General features: G+C 46.7%; 1 protein-coding gene across 1 annotated transcript in view; it reads right to left on the bottom strand.

Moving 5' to 3' along the window:
* Positions 1–27,414, bottom strand: part of ANKRD33B (ankyrin repeat domain 33B) — a 126,818-nt gene that overhangs the window by 10,586 nt on the left and 88,818 nt on the right. Inside the window, exons 2-3 of the mRNA XM_030551713.1 lie at positions 26,540–26,669; positions 2,674–2,814 (exon numbers count right to left, since the gene is read on the bottom strand). Coding sequence (XP_030407573.1) covers positions 2,674–2,814; positions 26,540–26,669 — 271 coding nt within the window. The remainder of the gene's footprint in view (positions 1–2,673; positions 2,815–26,539; positions 26,670–27,414) is intronic.

The following is a 27,414-nucleotide window of genomic DNA, read 5'->3' as shown; positions in this document are numbered from 1 at the left end:
TAGGCCAGTCAGTGCACAGTAATGCAACACCTCGTTCACACTGATGCCTGGGCGTTTCACCCAAGCGTACCAAGCGTTATGCTTCTTGCCGAGGTGGATTACCAGGAGCGCTCTAGCCACGGAGTCAGAGCTCTCTAAGTGCCTTGCCAGTGTGGATGGGTTGTGAGTTAGGGTGCCGGAGGCTGCTTTAATGTGCTCTAACTCACAAGTGTAGCCAAGCCCTTAGGTGCAGACTTGTGAGTTCACAGCCATCAAAAGGTCTGTGATTTATCCAGTCAGACCCTCTCACTGTAACAGTACAAGGCAGCAGAAAGAAACTGGGTTGGGGGTGGGGTGGGTGGCTGTAACTCAGGAACCCTAGGTTAGATGACCCCAAATTTGGATCACTAATGCTACTCAGTGACCCTGTGAGGCACACCACATTTCAAAGCAATCTGAATAAATGTTCGGATTTTAAAGCACTTACAGGTGTTGAACTTTAAAGCATATAAAATGGTGGGAATAGAAACCGTCTTGTCATTTTTCTGCACTGGAGCATGAACAGTGTTAAAAAAATGTACATTTTCTTAAATACTGTTCTCAATTTGTGTCCCCCAAAGATTTAGTGAGTGCCATGTACTACCCTGGGTAAACCTCAACAGACTGAGATAATTTTGACCTGCACCACGTCGGGGGGGAATCCACCTAGACACTTTCTTTTTTAAAATGGGTATTTTTTTCAAGGCTTATATTTCTGGAACTCTGGGCTTAAATGAGTCCAAATTTGGGTCATTAACCATACCTTTGTATTCCTGAGGCACACTAAATTTCAAAGAAATCTGACTAAGCATGTTGATTTTAGAGGACTTTAAAAGGTCCACCTTTAAATAGATGTCATGGTGCAACCTTAACTATAGTAGTTCTGCCATACCACAATAATAATAGTAAATGAGTCTTGTAATAAATAAATCACATTTCAAAATCCATGCAGAATGCAGTTATATCAATTTGCTATTTCTAATTAAGTGGCTATAACAATATAGTTTCCTTTCTCATGACTTGATATCAGTTTAACAGGATAATCAAGGAAAGTGTTTCCTCCTTCTCTGAAATACACATTATAGGGCCCTGGCCTTCACAAAAGAACATGCCAAACATTCTATAAATTGTGCTTAATGGCACAAGGTTATATGTACTCAGACATAAGGGATGCAGGGTTTTTATTTTATTTAGTTTTTTACATGATCCACTGTATAATGGTTGCTCAAAGAGCAACAATGCCAAGTAAGGGAATGTCTACACAAGTGGTGGGCAACCTGTGGCCTGCAGGCTACCAGCGGCTCGTCAGGTCAATCTGCTGATGGGCTGTGAGACAGTTTGTTTATATTGACCGTCCATAGGCACGGCTGCCCGCAGCTCCCAGTGGCCGCAGTTCACCGTTCCCAGCCAATGGGAGCTGCGGGAAACGGCGTGGGCTGCAGCGACTTGCTGGCCATCGCTTCCCGCAACTCCCATTGGCCGGGAATGGCGAACCATGGCCACTGGGAGCTGCGGGCAGCCGTGCCTGCGGACGGTCAATGTAAACAAACTGTCTCGCGGCCTGTCAGCAGATTGCCCTGATGGGCTGTGTGCGACCCATGGGCCACAGGTTGTCCACCACTGGTCTACACAGTCTACGTGCGCCAGCTGTAGACTCAGGTTTGCAGGGCTCGGGCTACAGGGCTGTTTCATTGTTGTATAAGCTTCCAGGCTCAGGCTGAAGCCCAGGCTCTAGGACTCTGCGGGGATAAAGGATCCCAGACCCTGGGCTCCAGCCCAAGCTTGGAAGTCTACATGGCAATGGAACAGTCCCACAGCCCGAGTTCCACGAGCCCGAGTCGGCTAGCACAGGCCAGCTGTGGATTCTTCTTTGCCGTGTAGACATACCCTAAGAAGGAGTTATATCTAACTACCATACACAGCTTATCATGTCTTATTATTTAACATTAGGTGGCTTTATAATTCTGGACACATAGTTATCAGATCATATTTTAATATTGTATCATATTCATAGTATTTGAGCTGTGTGAAATGTTTGTAATGAAACTCAATATCACATCAAAACTTCTGGGTTTTCTTATAAAGTCAAAAATCATCCCAGGTTTTTCAAATCTTTCAGGCCCAATTTTGTAGCAATGTATCTGGCCCCATATTTTACCAAGATTAAAAAGAAAAAATTACTGTCCTCTACTATTCTAATATTGTAAGAACAGATAGACTGTTGGTAAAGCATGGGCATAGGAGAGCTGTGTTTTGTTCCTTAGTTTGTCTCAAACATACAGTGTGACCTTGAACAAGTTATTTAACCTCCTATGCCTCAGTTTCCCCATCTGAAAAATTGCAGATAATAATACTTATCTACTTCTCATGGACGATGCAAGTCTAAACCAATGAATGCTTGTAATTTCCGTTGAGATGCTCAGATGGAAATTCAAGAGCATTGTGAAGTACTATTGTAACAATAATAATAATAATATATAATAAATAAAACTGCTTCAGGTCTCTATTTACAAGACATTCAGAAATTGTTTTCATTTGTATCAATAGCTCCAGCACACCTCTTAAAAGTAAATACTGGAAAGGCCAGCTTTTCACTGATTTACTGCTATCTTATTCAGAGCAAGAAGTACTGATGAAGCAAATAATTTCACATACCTGCCAACATTAAGGCTCTGACACATTCAGTTCGGCCTTGCATTGCAGATTTCATCAGTGCTGTGAATCCAAATACATTCCTCTTCTCAATATCAAGACCAGGAAAATAGTTCAGCAAGTAGTTTGTAATGGTTATATGCCCTGTAGAAGGATAAAACAAGGGAGAGAAGAGTTATCGCTACAGAAAAATATTAGAGTTAAGAATCACTCTGAGGTTTAGACTGCTTGAAACTTTTAATTGACCACTACCAGCTATCAAATATGCAAGTCACGGCTACTTAATACGATGCCATTCTCACATCCTTTTTCACATGCTGCAGTCAGTAGCGTTTATTCTTAAAGTGTCTTGATGGTCTGACTGGAGCATGGGAACAGGAGCCTGGAATTCCTGGGTTGTAATCCCAGCTCTGACATTGACTCTGAATATGGCTTTCCCCTCTATAAAAACTGATGTACATAACACTGTTACTTACCCACTTCAGGGGTTATTGTGGGGAATAGCTAAGGACCATATTGTGGCATGTCATATTAAGTGGGGATACTATGTGTCCCCCAATTCATATTGGTGGGAAGGGATAGGGAATGGGTGGAGCTGTGTAGTTCCACCATCTCCAATGTGCCGGCCAGCACAGCGGCACTAGGGGATGTAGGCTGTGCCAGTTATACGGCTGGAATGGAGGAAGCCAAAACCAGGGCTGGCTCCAGGGTTTTTGCTGCCCCAAGCGGCGAGGGGGGAGGGGGAAGCCACGATCGCCATCGACGAGAGCTCCACCGCGCCGCTTTCTTCTTCGACGGCAATTTGGCGGCAGGTCCTTCCCTCCTTCCTTTCCCTTCCTTCCCACCGCCGAATTGCTGCTGAAGAGCCTGACGTGCTGCCCCAAGCACCTGCTTGCTGAGCTGGTGCCTGGAGCTGGCCCTGGCCAAAACACAGAATGCATCAGGGTCTGCTATTAGGGCAGTGCAAAGACATCCTGCCCCATACACAGGGGTTGTGGGAAAACTAAACTGACCCCTAAAACTTTGAAAATGGAAGGTCTGATGCAAGCGTGAAGTTATTACTTGTACACACATAAAGAACTGGACAAGATACTGCCATGGAGATATGCAGACAGCTGGATCCTTTTCTCTAAAATCATGGTGGCCTGATTAATCATAGAACATCAGGGTTGGAAGGGACTTCAGGAGATCATCTAGTCTAACCCCCTGCTCAAAGCAGGACTAATCTCCAGACAGATTTTTGCCCCAGATCCCTAAATGGCCCCCTCAAGGACTGCACTCACAACCCTGGGTTTAGCAGGCCAATGCTCAAACCACTGAGCTACCCCCTCCCCCCATTTGCATTGGGCAGTCAGAGCTGAAAATCTCAACAGAACTTTGAGTGAGTTGATATTAGACAAAGGGATTATTTGTGTTCTTTTTTTGCTCTTTTTACCATTTCTTTCCTGCCTGGCTGTGGAGAGCCACTGGGCCACTTATTAGCAACAGGCCAGTGCAGGGCCAGCTCCAGGCACTAGCATTCCAAGCTGGTGCTTGGGGTGGCAATTTGCAAGGGGCAGCAGTCCCTGTTGTTTTGCTTCCAAGCAGCGCGCCCAATTGCCGCCGGCGGCAGTGAGGGCAGTCCATGTGTCCTTAGGGCAGCAGGCGCGTTTCCACTGCGGCAGCAATTTGGTGGCAGCTTCTATCTTTAGCTGTCCAGAGCGGCTTCAACTAAACATTGAAGCTGCCGCCAATTTGCCGCCGCTGCGGAAATATGCCTGCCGTCCTAAGGGCACACAGACTGCCCCCGCCATCTGCAGCAGCTTGGGGCGCTGAAAACTGTAGAGCCGGCCCTGGGCCAGTGGGGCTTCTTTACTGGCTTCACAGTAAAATCAATGTGACTAATGTTCAGCTGTCAAGTTTTACTCTCCAAAAATGGCCATTGCTACCTTTCACTTCCTTTGGTTTGTGTGCCAGGGTCACTGGTGTCAGCAGGAATATGCAGAGCACTGGAAGACTATCACTGGCTAAAATAATAAGTGTTACGGAGCTAACAGCCTGAAGACCAATTAAAACATCAAGCCCTTATAATTGGACTAACAGAAGATGACAAACATCTAGTGCCATTATGACTTATTCAAAACAGTTTTCCCTTCACTTGTCATTTATTTTATGATGGTTTGTATAATAATGCAGTCTGTCAAGCAGCTGGAACAATCACAACTTAACTACTGTGAGCTGTAAAAAATGTTCTGTCATCTCACTCTGCAGTCCAGTTGGATATTCTGTGATGCATGGCTGTCAAGTATATCCAGAAATGTTACTGAAGCAGATTTTATTTCAGACAGAGCAATTTTTAAAATAAATTTGTTGCAGCTCATCTGGTGCAGTTTTCATCAGCAGTTGTTTGCACCAACTCAATCCTACACTTCTTCTGGAAGGCACAAAAAGCGATTTTTTTGCCAGTTAAATGGTTTTAGATATATCTATAGTCGTAGTGTTAACAATGTTTTCAGTCTCACCCTTCTCTGAGGTTTGCCAAATCCCACTAAGCTACTTGTTTAACCAGAAACTTCCTTGAAACTCAAGCAATTTCATAGACAACCTAAAACAAAAGTTTAAACTGAATCAAAGAAATTGAATGCCAAATGCATAATGGCCCTGCACCTTGTGCCATCACTTAGTTCAGTACAAAATGAGTGCAAACTAGATGTAAAAAAAATTCCAAATTAGAGTGGCAGTGATTTACACTCATTTTCAACTGGGCCCATAACATGAACAAATGCCCCAATTCTGCTCACGTTGCAGTAGATGGCAAAACTCCTATTGACTTCAATGGGAGCAGGATCAAGTAACAAATAAGACAAAGACAATTAACACTAATGGAATCTCTGTGCCCAGAAGGTTTGCAGGACTGGCCCCAGAATGCTCAGTTTCTCCTGATGTGTAAGTATCCCTCTGCCTAGCCTGAAGGCCTCAATGTAGCAGAAACACTTCTTTTCAACCAGGGATGTCTAGAGAACATCAGAATAGTGAGGACATTTAAAACAACAGCATTATATACAAATAAATGATTTTTTTTTAAATCTCTATGTTAATTATGGTTAAAGATGCTCTTCTTTATGTTGCCAAAAATATAACTACAGATTGGGCTATTTGACACAGATTGGGAGTGGGTTGGATGAAATCATAGTCAAAGCTCCCCAGGGAATTGGATCTAATTTCAAGTGAAGACAAAAAAATAGCAGCAAAGTAACAAAGAAAATTTAGCAGAGCTGTGTGGAACTCAGCTGTTCAATAGGAATTCATGCAAACCTCTTCAATTTCAATCCACCGGGGGTTTATGTACCCTGAGGTTTGCTTCAAATTTTGGGTTCAAAGAAACACAAACTCAAAATAAAACAGTCATAAATGCCAAATTTCACCTTATTTTCAGTTCAACCTGTTAGATGGTTTTGATACAAAGCCATGAATTTGGCCCAGGTTCTCTTGAAATTTCACCAGTGTTTCAGTGAACCTAGGTGAACGCTAGAGTTTGTACCTAACCTGAAACCAGGTGTGTATTGTGTGATTTCAGGTTTGCTACAAAAGCTTCATGAAGCTCTAAGAAGAAGTTACCGTGGATATATTTGAATTGCATGCTATTGCTGATTAATGACAGATGTAAAGTCTGATCCATAGCGGCAGTAACCTTGGGCTGCTATACATACAGTAGTTTAGTGGGAGTGGGAGAAAATCACAGCACTTAGAGGGTGTGAAAGGGGATTGCAAATAAGGAAGCATGGCACTAGGAAGCTGCAGAATGGGGGGAAAGTATTTTCCAACATCAGAGTTTGTTGGTCTGTATGCTTGGTGTACCTCCTACCAAGACTGTGCTCGACATATGGTATCCAGTTCTTTGTCCTGCGTGGGGGAAGGGGCATGTGGTGTCACGAGTCCCCCTTCCCTGATTTCTGCCAAGGTGGGAGTCTGGCTGAGTGCGGCTGACAGGGACATGCCAGGGAAAGGCACCGGCACCAAGCACTCCTGCTGAGTCCTGCTAGGAGGCACCTGGAGCAGGGAAGAGAGATGGGGCTGGCAGCAACGCCAGAGTGGGCATGGAAAGCCCTCTGAATCCTGTCCCTTCCCTGCTCGCAGCTGCAGTAACCTGCTCGGCGGTAGGTATCAGAGCCCACTCTGGCTCAGTGGGGAGGCAATAGGAGAAGGAAGCAAGGAAGGAGCTCTATGAGGGGAGTAAGTGCGAGAAGGCATGGGAGGTGCAGGGGGAGTGGGAAAGGGCCTAGAGGTGACGTATGCATGGAAAGAGGTGGTCACGTGCCCCCCTACACCTTTAAATTGTTCTCCCACCCAACCATCAAGAGTTTTGGGTGGTCTCTGTGCATGTCTCTTATTTAAAGACCTGGGAAGATATTGTTGTCCAGCTGAAGTGTCTGTTTTTCATTCACTCCATGACTAGCTTAGAGAGAACCTGTACAATTTGTACATTATTACTTGCTTATGGAAATCCTGTGCTGTTTAATTTCTTATACATCACATTAAATACAACAAAACTCACTTTTTCTAAGCATGGTACTGTTTCACTGGTGACTTGCAAAGTGGAGCACAGCACAAGACCCAGTAAATTTTTAAAGACACCATAATACAGGCTCAACTTAAATGTATACCCCAAATTAAAAAACATAGTAAGGGAACTAAAAAAAGAGTCACCATGGCTAAACAACAAAGTAAAAGAAGCAGTAAGAGGTGTCACGGAGTGTGGGGGAGTTCAGTTTTGCACCCCTGTTTCTGGGACTCTCAGTGACTTTTAGCCAGCCAGTAAAACAGAAGGTTTATTGGACAACAGGAACACAGGTTACAGCAGAGCTTGCAGGCACAGTCAGGACCCCTTCCTCGAGTCCTTCTGGGCTTTCAGGGTGCTTGGATCCTAGCTAGGATACCCTGAATTCTGCCCACACAGCCCCAAGCCCAAACTCAAACTGCCTCCCTTTTGCCACTCCCTTCCTTTGTCCTCCTTCCCGGGCAAAGGTGTTGACCTTTCCCCTCCCTTACCTAGCTCAGGTTACAGGCCCTGGCATCGTCCATCCCCTAAAGTCCTCCCCTGGTCTCCCACTCCCCACACAGACAGTCCCTACTGCATCACATCTCTCCCCCCTTCGAGACTGAACTGAGCAGGGTCACTCTGCCCAGTGACCTGGGGAAGTTCAGGGCCCCCTCTCCGGGACAACGCATCCGCTGTCAGGTTGGCACTTCCCTTCACATGGACCACGTTCATGTTCTAGTCCTGCAGGAGCAGGCTCCACCTCAGGAGCTTGGCGTTGGCTCCTTTTATCTGGTGCAGCCAGGTCAGGGGAGAGTGATTGGTGTACACGGTGAAGTGTTGCCCAAAGAGATATGGCTTTAGCTTTTTAAGGGTCCACACCATGGCCAGGCATTTTTTTTCGATGGCCGCGTAGCTTTGTTCCCGGGGTAGCAGCTTCTTACTCAGGTACACGATGGGGTGTCTCTCCCCCTTTTTATCCTTCTGCATTAACAGTTCCGTGTCTGAGGCATCGGTGAACACCATAAAGGGTTTGTTAAAATGTGGGTTTGCCAGAACTGGGCCACTAACCAGAGCCTCCTTCAGCGCCCGGAAAGCCTTTTGGCACTGCTTAGTCCAGATTACCTTGTTTGGCTTCCCCTTTTTGCACAGTTTAGTGATGGGGCCGGCTATGGCACTAAAGTGGGGCACGAACCTTTGATAGTACCCCGCCATCCCAATAAAGGCCTGGACCTGCTTTTTGGTTTGGGGAGCAGGCCAGTCTCTGATTACCTTCACCTTGGCTGGTTCCGGCTTCAGGCAGCCACTCCCCACCCGATGGCCCAGGTAAGATACTTCAGCCATTCCCACCTTGCGCTTCTTAGCCTTTACTGTTAACCCAGCCTTTTGGAGTCGGTCCAGGACTTGTTTAACCTGGGACATATGGTCCTTCCAGGTCTGGCTGAAGACGCAGATGTCGTCAATATACGCCACGGCAAAACTCTCCATCCCCCGCAGTAGCTGATCCACCAGGCGCTGGAAGGTGGCCGGCGTTCCCTTGAGGCCGAAGGGCAGGGTCAGAAACTCATAGAGCCCCAGAGGGATGATAAAGGCCGATTTCAGCCTGGCATTTGGTTCAGCGGCACTTGCCAGTAGCCTTTGGTAAGATTCATAGTGGTGAGGTACTGAGCACCTCCCAGCTTGTCTAGGAGCTTGTCAGGCCTGAGCATAGGGTAGGCATCAGATACGGTGATGACATTGAGCTTTCGATAGTCCACACAGAACCGGATTGACCCATTCTTTTTGGGGACCAGCACCACTGGCGAGGCCCAAGGGCTGGAAGACGGCTGGATTACCCCCAAAGCCAGCATGTTCCTGACCTTTCGTTTAAGATCCTGGGCAGTTTTACCAGTGACCCGAAAAGGGGAGCATCTTATAGGGGGATGTGACCCGGTCTTCACCCGGTGGACAGTCAAATTAGTGCGTCCAGGCTGGTTGGAAAACAGCTGTCGGTATAGATGCAGCACCCCCCTGATCTCAGCGTGCTGGCCCGGGGTCAGTTGATTAGAGAGGGGAATCGCCTTCAGGGGGGAACCAGCTTTTGTCCCAGGGAATAGATTTACTAAGGGGTCATTTCCCTGTCCCTCCCAATGTTCACACACGGCCAACACCACATTCCCCCTGTCATAGTATGGTTTCATTATGTTTACATGGTACACCCGATGGTGATGTGCCCGGTTTGACAGCTCCACCACATAGTTTACCTTATTCAGTTGCTTGATAACCTTGAAGGGCCCTTCCCAGGCGGCCTGGAGTTTGTTTCTCCTCACGGGGATGAGAACCATCACCTGATCCCCGGTGGCGAAGGCACGTGCTTGTGCCGTGCGGTCATACCAGACCTTCTGCCTCCTCTGGGCTCGGGCCAGATTTTCCCTGGCCAGGCCCATGAGCTCGGCCAGTCTTTTCCGGAAGGTCAGGACATACTCACCACTGACTCTCCCTCGGGAGCGGCCTTCCCCTCCCATTTGTCCCTTATCAGGTCTAGGGGCCCCCTTACCCGCCTTCCATACAACAGTTCGAAAGATGAAAACCCGGTAGATTCCTGGGGTACCTCCCCGTACGCGAACAGCAGGTGAGGTAAGTACTTGTCCCAATCCTGCGGGTGCTGATTCATAAATGTTTTTAGCATTATCTTTAGCGTCCCGCTGAACCTTTCTACCAGCCCGTTGGACTGGGGGTGATATGCTGAGGCCCAGTTGTGCTGGACCGCACATTTCTGCCATAAGGAACGGAGCAGGGCCGACATGAAGTTGGACCCCTGGTCCGTTAAGACCTTCTTGGGGAACCCCACTCGGCTGAAAATTGTCAGCAGCGCATCTGCCACTGTGTCTGCTTCAATAGAGGGCAAGGCCACCGCCTTGGGGTAGCGAGTGGCAAAATCCACCACCACCAGGATGTATTTCTTCCCTGACCGGGTCGTCTTGCTGAGGGGTCCCACTATGTCCATGGCCACCTTCTGGAAAGGTTCTTCTATGATGGGTAAAGGCCTCAAAGCCGCTTTTCCCTTGCCCCGGGCCTTCCCCACCCTCTGGCAGGGGTCACAGGATTGGCAGTATTGTCGGACATGGGTAAAGACCCCAGGCCAGTAAAAGTTCTGTAGCAGCCTCTGCCTGGTGCGCCGGATTCCCTGGTGCCCTGCGAGAGGGATGTTATGGGCCAGGTACAACAGCTTGTGACGAAACTTCTGGGGAACCACCAGCTGCCTCCAATCCCCCATGACTCTACTTCCCCTGGGGGAGCCCATTCTCGGTACAGGAACCCCTTTTCCCACAGGAACCTCTTCTTGCAACCTCTCCTCATGGTCTGTACTGCACTAAGGTCAGCCCGGTCCCCGTGCTTCCGCAAGGAGGGATCTTTCTGCAACTCGGCCTGGAACTCAGCAGCTGGGACAGGGATGGGGACCGGCTCTCTCTTGCTGGCTGGGTCTGAGGCCGCAGCCTCTCTGAACCGTGCCCCTGGGCGTTCCCCGCTCCCTGGGTTAGGGTCCTGCACCTCGGGTTGAGTACCTTCCCCGTTGTTGGGGTGCAGTGCCCTTTGCCGACTCTGACTACGAGTCACGACCAGGGCACTCTGGGTGTTACTAGGCCAGTCTTTGAGGTTCCCTCCCATTAACACGTTAGTGGGCAAATATCGGTGTACCCCCACATTCTTGGGGCCCTCCTTGGCCCCCAATTTCAGGTGTACCCTTGCCACGGGCACCTTGAATGGGGTCCCACCCATGCCCATCAGGGTCAGGTAGGTTTTGGGCACCATCCGATCTGAGGCCACCACCTCGGGTCGGGCAAGCGTCACCTCTGCGCCCGTGTCCCAGTACCCAGTGACCTTTCTCCCATCTACCTTCGGGGAAACAATGCACTCTTTCCGGAGGGGCAGCCCTGCGCCCACCCGGTAAACCAAAAACCCGGAGCCTGGAGCATCCACAGGTAGTATGTTGCCAGCCCCCCTTTCCTGGGAATGTAGCCCCTCCTCCGATTAGGTTTTTACGCAGTCCACCCTCTGCGGGTTGGGTCTGCTTGGTCTGTCCCTGAGCTTGGGGCACTGGTCCCATATGTGACCTTGTTGGCCACAGCGATAGCAGCCCATGTTTCGTGGGTCCCCTTGAGTGGGTCAGAGGGACCTGATGCTGGATGTTCCCCTTTTGGGGGGGTTTTCCATAGGCCTCCTTTGGGAGGTTCCATCATGACTCTCTCTCTGCGTTGAGGCAGGCCTGCTCCTTTGAGACTCCTTTCTGCCATCCCCTGCCCGACTGTCCACAAATTGGTCGGCCAGCTGGCCTGCATGCTGCGGGTTCTTTGGCTTCTGGTCCATCAACAACAGCCTCAAGTCGGATGGGCACTGCTCGTACAGGTGCTCCAGTATGAATAGGTCAAGCAGGTCCTCTTTAGTTTGGGCCCCAGCTGTCCACTTGCGGGCATACCCCTGCGCCCGGTTGACCAGTTGTAGGTATGTGACCTTATGGGTTTTACGCTGGCTCCGGAACTTTTTTTGGTACATCTCAGGAGTTAGCCCAAACTTGCGGAGCAGGGCCTGTTTGAACAGTTCATAGTCCCCTGCCTCCGCCCCTTTCAGTCGGCTGTACACCTCTACGGCTGTGGAGTTCAGTAAGGGGGTGAGAACTGCGATCCTGTCTGCAGGGTTAACCCTGTGCAGCTCGCAGGCATTCTCAAAGGCCGTCAGGAAGGTATCTATGTCCTCCCCCTCCTTACGCCGGGGCAGCAAGTGCTTATTAAAGCTCTTTGTAGGCTTGGGTCCCCCTTCACTCACCGCAGCCGGGGCCTCACTGCTTCTCAGCTGGGCCAGGTCCAGCTCACGTTTACGCTGTTTCTCCTTTTCCTCCCGCTCATGTTTACGCTGGTTCTCCTCATGTTTACCCTGGTTCTCCTTCTCCTCCCACTTACGCTGGCGCTGGTTCTTCTCATGTCTACGCTGGTTTGCCTTCTCCTCCAGCTCTTGCCCCTTTAACTCGAGCTCCCCCCATTTCAGTTCCCTTTTATATTCCAGCCGCATCCACTCCACGGATGCCGAGCGTTGCCAGGAGGATCCCCTGCTGGGAGGTGAGCTTCGCCGGGAGGATCCCCTGCTGGCCGGGGGTGTCACGGTGCCCTCGGTATACACTGGGCTCCTCCCCGCCCTTCCCCTAGGCCTAGGAAGGGCGGGTCTCGGGAAGCCCTCGTCCGCCGGCTGACCACTCCCAGCGGGGACAGACACTGGTGCCTGCGCTGCATCTGCCCGGCTGCTTCCCTCAGAGACAGGGCTCCGTTCATTTATGCGGTCTCCCTGCTCCAGCTGGGCAATCAGCTGGTCCTTGCTGAGCCTCCCCGGACACAGCCCCCTCTGCTTGCATAGCTCCAGCAGGTCGCACTTGCGCCGCTTGGCATACATCTTCCTGCTGGCCACTCACAGGCCGGGGTGCTCGCCGCTCCCCACGGTTTTTAGGGGGACCCCTAGTGCACCAGCCCTTCTTGAGGTCACCACCTCTCTGCCAGGGTCGAGCTGCAGACTCCTCCGCCCCTGGGACCACTCGCTGCAATTCCCCCGGGGGACCCTGTTACTGCAAAGTCCTTTTCACTGGGCATACACTCCCAGGGGTTAACCACCCCTTCGTTTTACTGCTCCCTAGTTACTTACTACAGGAAGCGCCGTCCACGGGGTGCAGTATATCCCACCTCTGCCACCAGTTGACACGGAGTGTGGGGGAGCTCGGTTTTGCACCCCTCTTTCTGGGACTCACAGTGACTTTTAGCCAGCCAGTAAAACAGAAGGTTTATTGGACAACAGGAACACAGGTTACAGCAGAGCTTACAGGCACAGTCAGGACCCCTTCCTCGAGTCCTTCTGGGCTTTCAGGGTGCTTGGATCCTAACTAGAATACCCTCAATTCCGCCCACACAGCCCCAAGCCCAAATTCAAACTGCCTCTCTTTTGCCACTCCCTTCCTTTGTCCTCCTTCCCGGGCAAAGGTGTTGACCTTTCCCCTCCCTTACCTAGCTCAGGTTACAGGCCCTGGCATCATCCATCCCCTAAAGTCCTCCCCTGGTCTCCCACTCCCCACACAAACAGTCCCTACTGCATCACAAGAGGCAAAAAGGGATCCTTTACAAAGTGGAAGTTAAATCTTAGTGAGTAAAATATAAAGGAGCATAAACTTTGGCAAGTGAAAAATATCATTAGGAAGGCCAAAAAAGAATTTGAAGAACAGCTAGCCAAAGACACAAAAGATAATATATATTTTTTAAGTACATCAGAAACAGGAAGCCTACTAAACAACCAGTGGGGCCACTGGACGATCGAGCTGTTAAAGGAGAATTCAATGACGATAAGGCCATTGCAGAGAAACTAAATTAATTCTTTGCATTGGTCTTCACGGCTAAGTATGTGAGGGAGATTCCCAAACCTGAGCTATTCTTTTTAAGTGACAAATCTGAGCAACTGTCCCAGATTGAGGAGTTACTAGAGGAGGTTTTGGAACAAATTGTTAAACTAAGCAGTAATAAATCACCAGGACCAGATGGTATTCACCCAAGAGTTCTGAAGGAACTCACATGTGAAATTTCAGAACTTCTAACTGTAATCTGTAATCTATCATTTAAATCAGCTTCTGTACCAGATGACTGGTGGAAAGCTAATGTGATGCCAATTTTTATAAAGGCTCCAAAGGTGATCCCAGCAATTACAGTCCAATAAGCCTAACTTTGGTACCGGACAATCTGGTTGAAACTATAGTAAAGAGCAGAATTATCAGACTCATAGGTGAACGATCTGGAAAAACGGGTAAACAGTGAGGAGGCAAAATTTGCAGATTATACAAAACTACTCAAAATAGCTAAGTCCAAAGCAGACTGCGAAGAATTACAAAGGGATCTCACAAAACTGGGTGACTGGAAAAGAAAATGGCAGATGAAAGTCAGTGTTGATAAATGCAAAGTAATGCACGTCAGAAAACATAATCCCAATTATACATATAAAATGATGGGGTCTAAATTAGCTGTTACCACTCAGGTAAGAGATCTTGGAGTCATGGAGGATAGTTCTCTGAAAACATCCACTCAATGTGCAGTGGCAGTCAAAAAAGCAAACAGAACATTGGGAATCTTTAAGAGAGGGATACATAATAAGATAGAGAATATCATACTGTCTCTATATAAATCCATGTGTGATGATGCTCTGTGCCTCGGGGGAACACCCAGCATCCCCATGTTCATCCTTGTAAAATGATTGTGTGGTATCCAATGCAAAGTTTGTCATGTCAGGTGTCTTTGGAAGGCTCATGATGCACTGAGCATTGTTGTTATAGTAATGTTATAGTAAGGCTATAGGTTATAACAGGGGTCGGCAACCTTTCAGAAGTGGTGTGCTGAGTCTTCATTTATTCACTCTAATTTAAGGTTTCGCGTGCCAGTAATACATTTTAACGTTTTTACAAGGTCTCTTTCTATAAGTCTATAATATATAACTAAACTTTTGTTTTATGTAAAGTAAATAATGTTTTTAAAATGTGTAATAAGTTTCATTTCAAATTAAATTAAAATGCAGAGCCCCCCCCCCCCCAAGACTGGTGGCCAGGCCCTGGGCAGTGTGAATGCCACTGAAAATCAGTTCGTTGCCACTTTTGGCACGCGTGCCATAGGTTGCCTACCCCTGGTTTATAATTTCATGTATGTAATTATGAGGCTGAAAATGTATCCTCATGCTTAAAATAAGCCCAGGCAAAAACTCTCCAAGAGCAGAGAGGCAGTTCACACCTCATTAGGGCAAGTATGGGACAATGCCAGCCCATCCTCACAGGAACAAAGGACGCTGGCATAGGCAGCAACAAAAGAATTTGTTGGACTATTGAGGCAGTCACCCCCCCCACACACACACGCCTTTGATCAATTTGGAACTACGATGAGCTAATTCTCACTGTCTCTGAAGGGAGGGGGGCAAAGCCAAGAGGGAAGAAAGGACATGATAAAAGGGAGAGACATTTGCCATGCTCTTCCTCTCTCTTCCACCTACATCTACAGACACCACACAAAGCAACTGAACACTGATCAAAGGGGAGAGCCTGGCTGAAGAATAACCAGCCACCTGTGGTGAGAAACATCTAAGTTTGTAAGGGCATTGAAAGTGTTACAGTCAGCTTAGAATGTGGTTTGCTTTTATTTCATTTGACCAAATCTGACCTATGTTTTGCTTTGACGTATAATCACTTAAAATCTATCTTTATAGTTAATAAATTTGTTTATTCTATCTGAAGCAGTGCGTTTGATTTGAAGCATTTCAGAGACTCCCCTTGGGATAACAAGCCTGGTACATATCAGTTTATTTGTTAAATTGAAGAACTTATATAAGTGTGCAGCGTCCAGCGGGCATAACTGGACACCAAAATGGAGATTCCTAGGGTTGTATCTGGGACCAGAGATACTGGCTAGTGTCATTTGGTTGCACAATCCAAGGAGCAGCTTACATGCCAGAGGCTGTGTGTGAACAGTACAGGTGTGGGGGTTCTCACAGCAGAGCAGGGTAAGGCTGGCTCCTCAGAGTTACGGATTGGAGTGACCTAGCAGATCACCGGTCCAGATAACACCAGAGGGGAACATCACACCATGGTATGCCCACATATTGAATACTGCGTGCAAATGTGGTCGCCCCGTCTCAAAAAAGGAATATTGGAATTGGAAAAGGTTTTGAAAAGAGAACAAAAATTATTAGGGGTACAGAACAGCTTCCATATGAGGAGAAATTAAAAAGTCTAGGACTTTTTAACTTGGAAAAGAGACGAATAAGGGGGGATATGATAGAGATATATAAAATCACGACCGGTGTTGAGAAAGTAAATAAGGAAGTGTTATTTACTCCTACTCATAACACAAGAATTAGGGGTCACCAAATACAAGCAGCAGGTTTAAAATAAAAAAAGGAAGTATTTTTTCACACAACGCATAGTCAACCTGTGAAACTCATTGCCAGAGGATGTTGTGAAGGTCAAGACTATAAGAGGGTTCAAAAATAAACTAGATAAATTCATGGAGGATATGTCCATCAATGGTTATCAAAGGGTGGCAGGGATGGTGTCCCTAGCCCTGGTTTTGCCAGAAGCAGGGAATGGACAACAGGGGATGGATCACTTGATGATTACCTGTTCTGTTCATTCCCTCTGAAGCACCTGGCATTGGCCACTGTCGGAAGACAGACCACTGGGCTAGATGGACCTTTGGTCTGACCCAGTATGGCCGTTCTTATGCAACTAGAGGAGCGTCTATACAATATAAGTAATCAATCATAGCTTAACTCATACGTATGCCAAGCTTATTTTCTGTGAAGTGTATCAGTGCGCTCAAAGACATGCTCCATGACTCACTTTATGCCTGGCCTGGGCAGTCCACTAGAATGTCTTTTCTATTTGGTTTGAAAGGGCCTGGTACAATGGTTTTGGTTTGGGCTTCTAGGCACTGCTGTACTACAAAAATAATAATAAATAATAATGTCAGCAACAGCATGCAGATTCAGTGCACTATATGCAAAGGCTCCCCAGGCTATCTTTATTTAGGAATTATTATTTTCCATCCATGCTTTACAAGGAAGGTAAATATCATTATCTCCATTTTACAGTTGTGGGGACTGAGACAGGAAGGTGGAATGACTTTCCCCAAGAATACACATCATTTAGGCCTCTTGACTTCTAGTTCGGGGCCCTAACCACTGGATTATAGCTGCCTTGTTGTTATTTCTGCATATAAACCGGCATGATGTCCAGAGGTGCTGGAACAATTTGTATAGTGGGGATGCTGAAATCCATTGAACCAAACTGTAAGCCCTGTATATGATGGAAACCACTTCAAGCCAGGGGGTGTGGCAGCACCCCTGGCACCCCTAGTTCCAGCACCTAGGATGATGTAACTCACTCACTGTCCTGAAAATGTGTGTAATATCAAGAAGAAAAAAAGGAGAGAATCTGTTTTGAAACATCATAGTTGAAACATTGATTTGTGCCTGCGAATATAGAGTCCAGTCCTGTAAGATATTGAGTCCCTCCTGACAGATCCACAGAATGGAGGCTGCTCAGCACCTTCCAGAACATTCTCAATACTTTGTATGACTGGTTTTTACATCCTCATTAATGTAAAGGAATTATTCTAATGTGCAATTCTATATACTCCACAATTACTACATAACTGTGTTAGAGATTGATAGGTAGTTGGTCCATATAACACACTGGCATTCAGCAGATGTTTTGAAAGAGTGAGCAAATAAGGATTCTCACTGAATAACAGCACGTTATCATTCATGTCTGGCTAGAGCAATTGCTATCCAGCAGCAGCAATATTGTGCATCCAGACCCTGAGTTTTTATTATTATTATTATTACTTTATTGTATTGTTCAATTAGCCTTTATGAAATAAAGTTACTATACTGTATCTTCCTCCCTTTTTTCCCTTCTGTTTCCATTTTTTATTCCTTCATTACTTTTTCTTTCCTTTTACTCTATGTAGTATTCTTTCCTTCTGTTTTTGCATTGTTTTTCTTCCTCTATTTTTTTTCTCTTCCCCGTTTTGTTATCCTCTCATCCCATTTTCTTTTCTCCTTTCACAACAATCGCTCCTTCATTACTATTTTCACATTTCTTCCCCACTCTTTTTGTCATTCTTTTATTACCTTCATCTCCCTCAATCTCCCATCTAGGGTTGCCAACCTTCTAATCGTACAAAACCAAACACCCCTGTCCTGCCGCTTCCATGAAGCCCATCTCCAAGACCCCATCCCTGCAGACTCCATCCCACTCTCCTTCCATTGCTCACTCTCCTCCACCTCACTCACTTTCACTGGGCTGGGGAAGGGGGTTGAGGTGCGGGAAGGGGGCTCTGAGCTGGGGCAGAAGCTTGGGGTTGGAGGATATGGGCTCTGGGCTGGGGCCAAGGGTTTCAGAGTGCAGGAGGGGGTGAGGGCTCTAGCTTGAGGTGTGGTCTCCGGGATGGGGCTGGGGATGAGGGGTTTGGGGTGCAGGAAGGGGCTGAGGCAGGGGGTTGGGGTGCAGGGTCCAGGGGGTGCTTTCCATGGCTCCCGGGAAACGGCTGCCAGGTCCCTGCAGCCCCTAGGTGCATGGACGGCCAGGGAGGCTCTGGGTACTGCCCTCACGCATGCAAGCACCACCCCTGCAGCTCTCATTAGTCACTAATAGGAGCTGTGGAGATGGCCCTAGGGGCGGGGGCAGAATGCAGAGCCTCCCTGGCTGCCCATGCGTGTATGGGCTGCAGGGATCTGGTGGCCATTTCTGGCAGCTGCAGGGTGCCTCCCTTAGCCCCGGGCCCCTGCTGCGCCACCGAATGGACTGACTTTTACCAGCCTGGTCAGCACCGGTCCCTTTTTGACCAGGCGTTTGGTCAAAAACCAGATGCTCAGCAACCCTACCTCCATCCTTTCTTCACTGTCCCACTACATCCACCCACTCAATCTTGTTCCCTTCTTAGAATTTATAAATGTATATTTAAAACCCTCTACCATCTTTTAGACATAACCTGTTTTAGGCTGTGATGAATTTACAATTCTAGACAACAGGCATGTTGTCTCTGAAAAAGAATGCTTTGGCTGGAAGAGATGCTGAGAGATGGGCAAGCAAATTACAGAGGCATGCTGGCCATTTTTCAAACCTGTGATTTGCATGCCAAATTGGGTAGTTTGTAGCTGCTTCTCAATATTACTAAACTGAAAGTACAGCTCCCTCCCTATACTATTTCAAGGTTGTCCACCTAGAAAAACCCTTGAGCTGGATGCTATCTTTGCAAAGATGTACATCTTACATTTCAAAAAGCAAATGAACTTCAGTGAGCTGAATTCATTTCTCTACTAAAACCTTTGCTAATCTGAGGTTTTAAAAGCAATTCTGCTGCCAGCATCTTGACAGATCCTGATGCTCAGATCAGAGTGTCAAAATAACTATGACATTCTACATATCAAAGAGTTTTCTTTTAACCTCAATCTACAAAATATAATAGAGAAGTCCTTCATACAGCCTCACTAAACACTGCAGGCCTGTTTATCATCTATATGTTTCCTTTGCTGAACTGCACACAAAAGATGTGTCTGAGACTGTGAAATTCCATAGAATCACCTTATCTACACCCAAATACTGTTTGGATTCAGACCCTGTGAGAGCATTTCTGAGGATGCACATCTCAGCCATATATTTGAACTGTTTTATATAACCTTACAAATCAAATAGTGTGGATTTACTACTCTGTACAGCACATGAAAGAATAATTTCAGATTAAAACAACAACGATCTTGGTGTAATAATTACACTTTTTTTTTTTAATTGCTATTTCAATGGCCTGGGAGTTTGTTCCAGTGATTATTTTAAATGGGAATACCATGCAGCTAGGAAAAATCAATTACTGATAATAGTTTGAAATACAATGAACTAACTCGGACCATAGCCACAGGTACTGCTTCCTGGCATATTTAAAGCAGGGAGATTTGCAGAACAGCCGCTTGGAGTTTGGCTCACATCATCACTAAGCACAATTCATTAAACCTGGCCTTCTGTTTAGACGCTAGGTTTGGGCAGGTAGCTCTGCAATGTTTATTTAATTATAGAACTCCTCAGCCTGCCATTCCTCTTTGGTGATACTGTTCACTAATCTCCCATGTGGGGGAATGCACAGAGGCTGTCAAAGAAGAAAGGTCAGTCCCTTTCTGGTAACTGTTGTTCTTTGAGAGCTGCCTCTTTGCATTCACATTTCCTTGTCACCTTCTCCTCTTTCTCAGAGTTCTTATCTCAGTTTAGGACTCCATGGTGTGGAAGAAAAGAGTGAGGCAGTGGAGGGATACACTCACCTATGAAGACTCAAACACTGAAGTTATGGGAGAAGGGGCTGCTTATGTGACCCAATGGACATGCTATTTGTAAGTTATTTAAGATCAAACCAGAGAGCACCAAACCCTACAAGTGGCCCTCCACAGAGGGGACTCGGAGAATCAGGTTTTTAAAAGGGTGTCATAAGGAAGTGGGAGAAAACTTGTTCATCTTAGCCTCTAAGGATAGAACAAGAAGCAATGGGCTTAAACTGCAGCAAGGGAGGTTTAGGTTGGACATTAGGAAAAAGTTCCTAACTGTCAGGGTGGTTAAACACTGGAATAAATTGCCTAGGAAGGTTGTAGAATCTCCATCTCTGGAGATATTTAAGAGTTGGTTAGATAAATGTCTATCCGGGATGGTCTAGACAGTATTTGTTCCTGCCATGAGGGCAAGAGACTGGACTCTATGACCTCTCGAGGTCCCTTCCAGTCCTAGAGTCTATGAATCTATGAATAACAGTCACCAGTAAGTAAAATTTTCTTTTTTGGATTTAATAAAAGTGTCTATTAAATCCCCTATTAAATCAGCATGTATTGGGTGACTAGATGCCTCAGGGCACTGCTAGTGAGCCTTTTATCTCTGGTTACTGGTTTAAATTTGGCCAAACTCAGTACAGATTAAAATTTATTCCTATCTAGTGGATGTTTGGTGGCTTCTACAGGAGGATCTCTCAGTGGATCTCAGTTTCAGCTCCCACATCACAAAGTCACCAGCACACTCTGCACTAATTAGCAGATTCAGCAGAGAAGCCAAGAACTTCATGAGCCAAGGAAACTCAACTGTTCCATTGCCCCAGATAAAGGGAAGAGCAATGCTGGCAGGGCAGTGTATGTGGGATAGACAGAGAGCTTTGTATATCAAGGTGATGCCATTCACCAGCACCAAATGCACATGATTTCTTTAAAGAATATAATTCATGCAAACTGTTTACAAATAAACTCCTTAAATAATTCACAAAAGCTCATACACGGAGCTGCCCCTGGCAGTTATGTATCACCACAATAACCAGGAGCTGGCAGGTAGCACTGGTGCTGCCAGGCTAGCTGAGGAGGGGCCAACCTAGCAGCATCAACAGCCCAGAAATCAAAGGGAAAGAGTAGTCTTGGGGAATGGGCTCTCCACAGCTGTGGGGAGTGACAGGTGTTCCATTTTTCAATGCAGTTATCATGGGTGTGGGTGTGTGTGTAATTACACACATCATAGTAAAGAGATGCATCTTTAGGTCTTTAGTAGCAAATTACAGTTCAACACAAATAACTGGACAACTAGGTTCAGTTTGACAAATGTATTGATTTCAATGGTGGGCCAGTCCACCCAATCAGCATAGAAAGCTAATGAGAGCAACTTTGGGGTCGGGGAGGAAACCAACCAAAAGTTGCAAGAAAGTAGTAACTGCAAGTTATGGGGAGCGGAGGGGAGAAAGTAAGTAACTAAAGTCTGGTCTACACTACAGAGTTAGGTGAACACAAGGCAGCTTACGTGGAACTATGGAACTGTCTACACTTAAATTTCAGTCCCGCCGATGTAACTGCCCTGCTACACCAACTTAATAACTCCACCTCCACAAACAGCATAGAGTCAAGGTTGATGTAGTTAGGTTGACTGAGTGTCAGTGTAAACACTGCATTACTCACGTCGAATGTTACCTTTCAGGAGCTATCCGACACTAACAGTACAATTGGTACAAGTTCTCCTGGTGAGGATGTGCACCTCTAACAGAAGGAGCGAACTGTAGACATGCACAAGCAATGTAATTACTTGCAGTGGTTCTATGCCGACGTAAGTTAGGTCGACTTAATTTTGTAGTGTAGACATGGCCTAACCAAATAAGAAAAACAGAAGACATGAGAGAGGATCATTCTAAAGTTTAAAAATATTGTATTAGAAAAGGTTATTGACAATATACTTGAAAATTCAAAAAAAACCACATAAAATATATACTTCAGCTGTCTACAGTATATTGCTCTAGGCTACTACTTAGAATTAAGTAGCAACTATATTCCATGTTAACTCCACTGACTGCGATGTTAACCACATGATAATCTGTATTAACACAACAGTATCTTGTAATAATGTATTAAATAACTGGTATCAACACTCTGGCACAGGATTACAAGGGGAAAATAAGTAAAAACAAATATTTATAAGCTTGTATAAACTTCTGCTGACTACTGTCAGTCTCAATTGCTTTTGGGATCAATATAAAATACTGACAGACAGTGTCAAGTCAATGTCTGTCGAGACAATGTCAGCACCGTAGATTAATTCCGAGCTCATTATAATTAAGTATAAAGGTCAGAAAAGAGCCAGCCTTAACTCTAAATCTTTTATGGGCCAATTATACATCAGAAGCAGCTAAAAGAAAAACAGGTTACAGAGCATGTAAGATCTCCTGATTCTATTCAGAAAGCGCTATAAGGGCTTGTCTACATCAGAAAGTTGCAGCGCTGGTGAGGGAGTTACAGCGCTGCAACTTTGAAGGTGTACACATCTGCAGGGCATCACCAGCGCTGCAACTCCCTGTTTGCAGCGCTGGCCGTACTCCCGTTTTGTCTCGGGTGTAGAGGATCCAGCGCTGGTGATCCAGCGCTGGTAATCCAATGTAAACACTTACCAGCGCTTTCTTGACCTCCGTGGAAGGAGGAAGCCTCTGGTAATCAAGCTGATCTCCTTTCCCGGTTTGCTCTCTCGTTCCCGGAACCCCGAGCAAGCAGGTAAGGAGAACCGCTTGCTCGGCGGTTCGGGGAACGAGAGAGCAAACCGGGAAAGGAGACCAGCTTTGCCGCGGTTTGCTCTCGCGTTCCCGGAGCCACCCTGCAAACCGCAGGGAAGGAGACCTGCTTGCTCGGGGTTCCGGGAACGAGAGAGCAAAACCGCGGCGAAGCTGGTCTCCTTTCCCGGTTTGCTCTCTCGTTCCCCGAACCGCCGAGCAAGCGGTTCTCCTTACCTGCTTGCTCGGGGTTCCGGGAACGAGAGAGCAAACCGGGAAAGGAGACCAGCTTTGCCGCGGTTTGCTCTCTCGTTCCCGGAGCCACCCTGCAAACCGCAGGGAAGGAGAACCACTTGCTCGGCGGTTCGGGGAACGAGAGAGCAAACCGGGAAAGGAGACCAGCTTCGCCGCGGTTTGCTCTCTCGTTCCCGGAACCCCGAGCAAGCAGGTCTCCTTCCCTGCGGTTTGCAGGGTGGCTCCGGGAACGCGAGAGCAAACCGCGGTGAAGCGGGTCTCCTTTCCCGGTTTGCTCTCTAGTTCCCGGAGCCCCGAGCAAGCAGGTCTCCTTCCCTGCGGTTTGCTGGGTGGCTCCGGGAACGCGAGAGCAAACCGGGAAAGGAGACCAGCTTCGCCGCGGTTTGCTCTCCCGTTCCCCGAGCAAGCAGGTCTCCTTCCCTGCGGTTTGCAGGGGGTTCGGGAACGCGAGAGCAAACCGCGGCGAAGCGGGTCTCCTTTCCCGGTTTGCTCTCTCGTTCACGGAACCCCGAGCAAGCAGGTCTCCTTCCCTGCGGTTTGCTGGGTGGCTCCGGGAACGCGAGAGCAAACCGCGGCGAAGCTGGTCTCCTTTCCCGGTTTGCTCTCCCGTTCCCCGAACCCCCCCTTGAAGCCGCCCAACAGCGCTGCAGTGTGGCCACATCTAACACCACTTGCAGCGCTGGTTGCTGTAAGTGTGGCCACTCTGCAGCGCTGGCCCTATACAGCTGTACTAATACAGCTGTAACTACCAGCGCTGCAAAATTTTAGATGTAGACATGGCCTAAATAAGGCAATTCTGAAAAAATTTAAACATTTTATAATTACTACCTCCAAGTGATTTCTTAAGTAGCAAATAATCCATCATTTCCTTTTTCAGAAGAATACAAAAAAAATTCCCAGGTAAAGCCAAATATTTACTAGCAGCAAAGGTAATACTAGTTTTTATTGCTAAATAAATAATGTTTATGCATGTCCAGTTTGCTGCCAAACCAATTTTGTGATAACTAGGGCACAGAAATGTATCATTAAACTATATAATTTTCTTTTTTAAACAAGAGCTTTTAAAAGGGATTTGAGTACCACAGCTGGACCACTTGTGTGATGCTGTCCATTAAATATAACATTAAATGTATGCTGTATGCAGGGCCATCCCTAGGGGTGGGTGCAGGACCTGGGACAACCTACCCCCTCCATCCCAGGCCCCGCCCCCTCTCCACCCATTCCCTCAGGCCCTGCCCCTCCTCCTTCCCACCCCTGCCCAACTCTGCCTCTTCCCACCCCTGCCCCACCCCCTCCCCACCCGCATTCCACCCCTTCCCCCAAATGCCCACCCCACCTCTTTCCGGCTTCTGCCCTCTCCCCCGAGTGATGCTGGGAGCTGGGGGACGGAGCAGGATGGGCTGAGGCTGGATTGCTCACTGCTGCCAGTGCTAGGCCCTCTGCTAACCCCCTAGGCCACCCTGGACCCCACATCCCTGTGGATGGGATAGGTCTGGCTGTATGTATGTATATCAACCTAATTGTTGCTAATTATTACATTCCTTCAGTTCCTCTGATCTCAGATTTGGAACTCCTCAACACTAGGTATAAATCCTCTTGAGTAACATATGTCAGAATTAATTATCTCAAGGGTCTATAACTTCAAAGTTGCAGAACCTCACACTCACTGCCAGTCAGAGATACTAAGGTTTAGATCGACAAAAGGATGTAGGTTTTGTGACCCTGAGCTTCATGGTACCTAACTTTCAGACATATAGAAAAATCACAGGAACAACACTATGATCCACTAAGCTTAAATTCATAACTCTGCTAGACACCAAAAATCATAGACTTAATAAAGACATTAGATGTACGACCCATTACAACAATCTGTAATCCACTATGACCATGTCTACTCTAGCAGCTGTGTCACTGTAAGATTGCTCATGTAGCCACTCTATGCTGACATAATAAAATCACCTCAGTGAGTGGTGGTAGCTATGTCGGTGGGAGAAGCTCTCCTGCTGACATAGCGCTGTGCACACTGCCACTTACGCCAGGAAAATGTATGTCACTCAGGGGTATCTTTTTTCACATCCCTAAGCGACATAAGTTTTGCCAATATAAGTGGTAGTGTAAACATGGCGTAGACCTCCTTTGTCCTGTGACTGTGCACTTCACCTTGAATGGTCTCTTGCAACGTATGTTAACTCCTTATCTGCTCCACCTTATATTTAGCCCTGACACTGTGAGTGCCTTTTCCAGACCTGAAGAAGAGCTCTGTGTAAGTTTGAAAGTTTGCCTCTTTCACCAATAGAACTGGTATAATAAAAGATACTACCTCACCTATCTTGTCTCTCTAACATCCTGGGACCAGCATGGCTACAACACTTGAAACAAATAAATACAGTAAGTACATCATGGATTCCATGCCTGGGGAGGGGAGAAGGTTGGGCATCCACTTAGCTGTTACATGATTGCCTCTGAGGACCAAGCTAGACAATTTACTTAGATAAGCATAGCTGCAGAGTCCGGAAGGGCTGCAGAGCTGTTTTGGGCTCCCCACCACAGACAAAAAGAGTCTGTATTTGGCCTTTAGATACAGATCCTAATCATATTTGTCACCTCTCTTTTCTGAGTCACTTCAGCATTTTGTATCCACTTACAGTACATGACTACAGCAGTCTTTAAAATTAAGGCACAGTATTTTAGTTTTTAACAATAATCAACAGTTAGTTGATTATGAGTATATTCATGCTAGAAATAAACACACATTTGTCCCTGGGTGGGATAAAACACGCAGAGTGATTCTCTGATTTTTCTCTCACTCCAGTGTAAATTAGGAGTATCTCCACTGAAGTCAATGTAGTTAACTTGGTATAAAACCAATATTAGTGGATGCTGAATCAGGCCCACAATATCTGACCAGATTCCTTGTCCTTAATAGGGAATGACTAAATAATATATTTGCAGTTAAAATACTTCTGAGTTGTCACATAGCTCCTTAATTTTCTTTCCAATATTTAGCAATGACCACAGGCCATCAAGATATGTGCAAGGTATGTGAAAGAAAGCTACAGTTATGAACATACTGCAGCTACATAATATATTGTATTAACATCATTATGACTAGTTGTTTATCATAGAAGAAAAACAGAAAATTCAAAAGGAAAAAAACAAAACAAAAAAATCACAGGATCACATTTTTGAACAAAAATTTCATTTATTTTGAAGTTAAAATAATTAAAACCATCTGTTAATAATTAATGGCTGAGACCCATTCATAAGCCCGGGTTACTGTCCCGTACTCCACTACAAAAGATATAGTTTGAATTTGCTATTTTTATATACTGAACTTGTAAAAGATTCATGAGAGCTTTGCTTCGGTGTAAACTAGCTGGGTTTATAAATAATACAAGCCATTATGGAAAAAGCCCCTAAGAGTCACAGTTTTTGTCCCCAAAGCAGTGGTCCTGACAAACACACCACCGTAAATCTGATACATAAAGGTGAAACAGAGAAAGAGCCTTACCTGCCTGTGCAGCTGTAATTAGAGCCGTGTTCCCTTCATTGTCCTGCCAGTTTACATCAACATGAGGGCACTGTGCTAAGGCTATTACAATATCCACAAAACCTTGGTAACAGGCAACAATAAGGCCAGTCTATAAATAAAAAATAAGGAGGTAGTTAAGGGTAAGCAGACTGATCAATAATACATTGAGGAAGTACAGGATATCATCTGGCTTTTTTTTTTTTTTACATGTGAGAAATAACATGACATTTGAGCGTTAACTAGTAGTGAGCCTAAGTTGCAAAGTTTGAAACTGAATTTCCACAAAGTTAGGGTAGTTTTGGTGAGGGGTTACACTGGACCTGGATCTGAGCTCCCACAAAACTGGATGTGTGTGTTTGGATTTGGGGCTTTCGTTTGGGCTAATTTTCTTAGGGCCAGATTGTTCCCTGCTGCTTCATGGTTGCACAGGGGTTGCAGTGAAGATGAGAGGCACAGCAATGTGCTCCACAGGAGTCCCTGTGCTTCCTACACTAAAGAGACTGCTCTCCCCTTGGGTGCATGACACTCAGGAGCGGTGCGAGGATTTTTGGTGCCCTAGGCGCAGGGCCGGCTCCCCAGTCCCGCAGCTCCAGTGGACCTGCCGCAGGCGTGCCTGCAGATGCTCTACCGGAGCCGCGGGACCAGAGGACTGTCCGCAGGCAAGCCTGCAGGAGGTCCACCGGAGCAGTCTGCCGCCCTCCCAAATCCTGGCGCCCTAGGTCGCCTAAATGGAAGCACTGGCCCTGATGACACCACAAAGGGGCAAGAGGTAGGGTAGGCCATGACTGTGTCCCCAAAAACCAGAAGGGAAGGGGAGTAAATTTACATTTACATTTGTAAATTACTTCCTTAAA

The sequence above is a fragment of the Gopherus evgoodei genome, chromosome 2 (genome assembly GCF_007399415.2).
Source record: "Gopherus evgoodei ecotype Sinaloan lineage chromosome 2, rGopEvg1_v1.p, whole genome shotgun sequence".
NCBI lineage: Eukaryota > Metazoa > Chordata > Testudines > Testudinidae > Gopherus > Gopherus evgoodei.
This window is presented reverse-complemented; position numbering and strand designations above follow the sequence as displayed.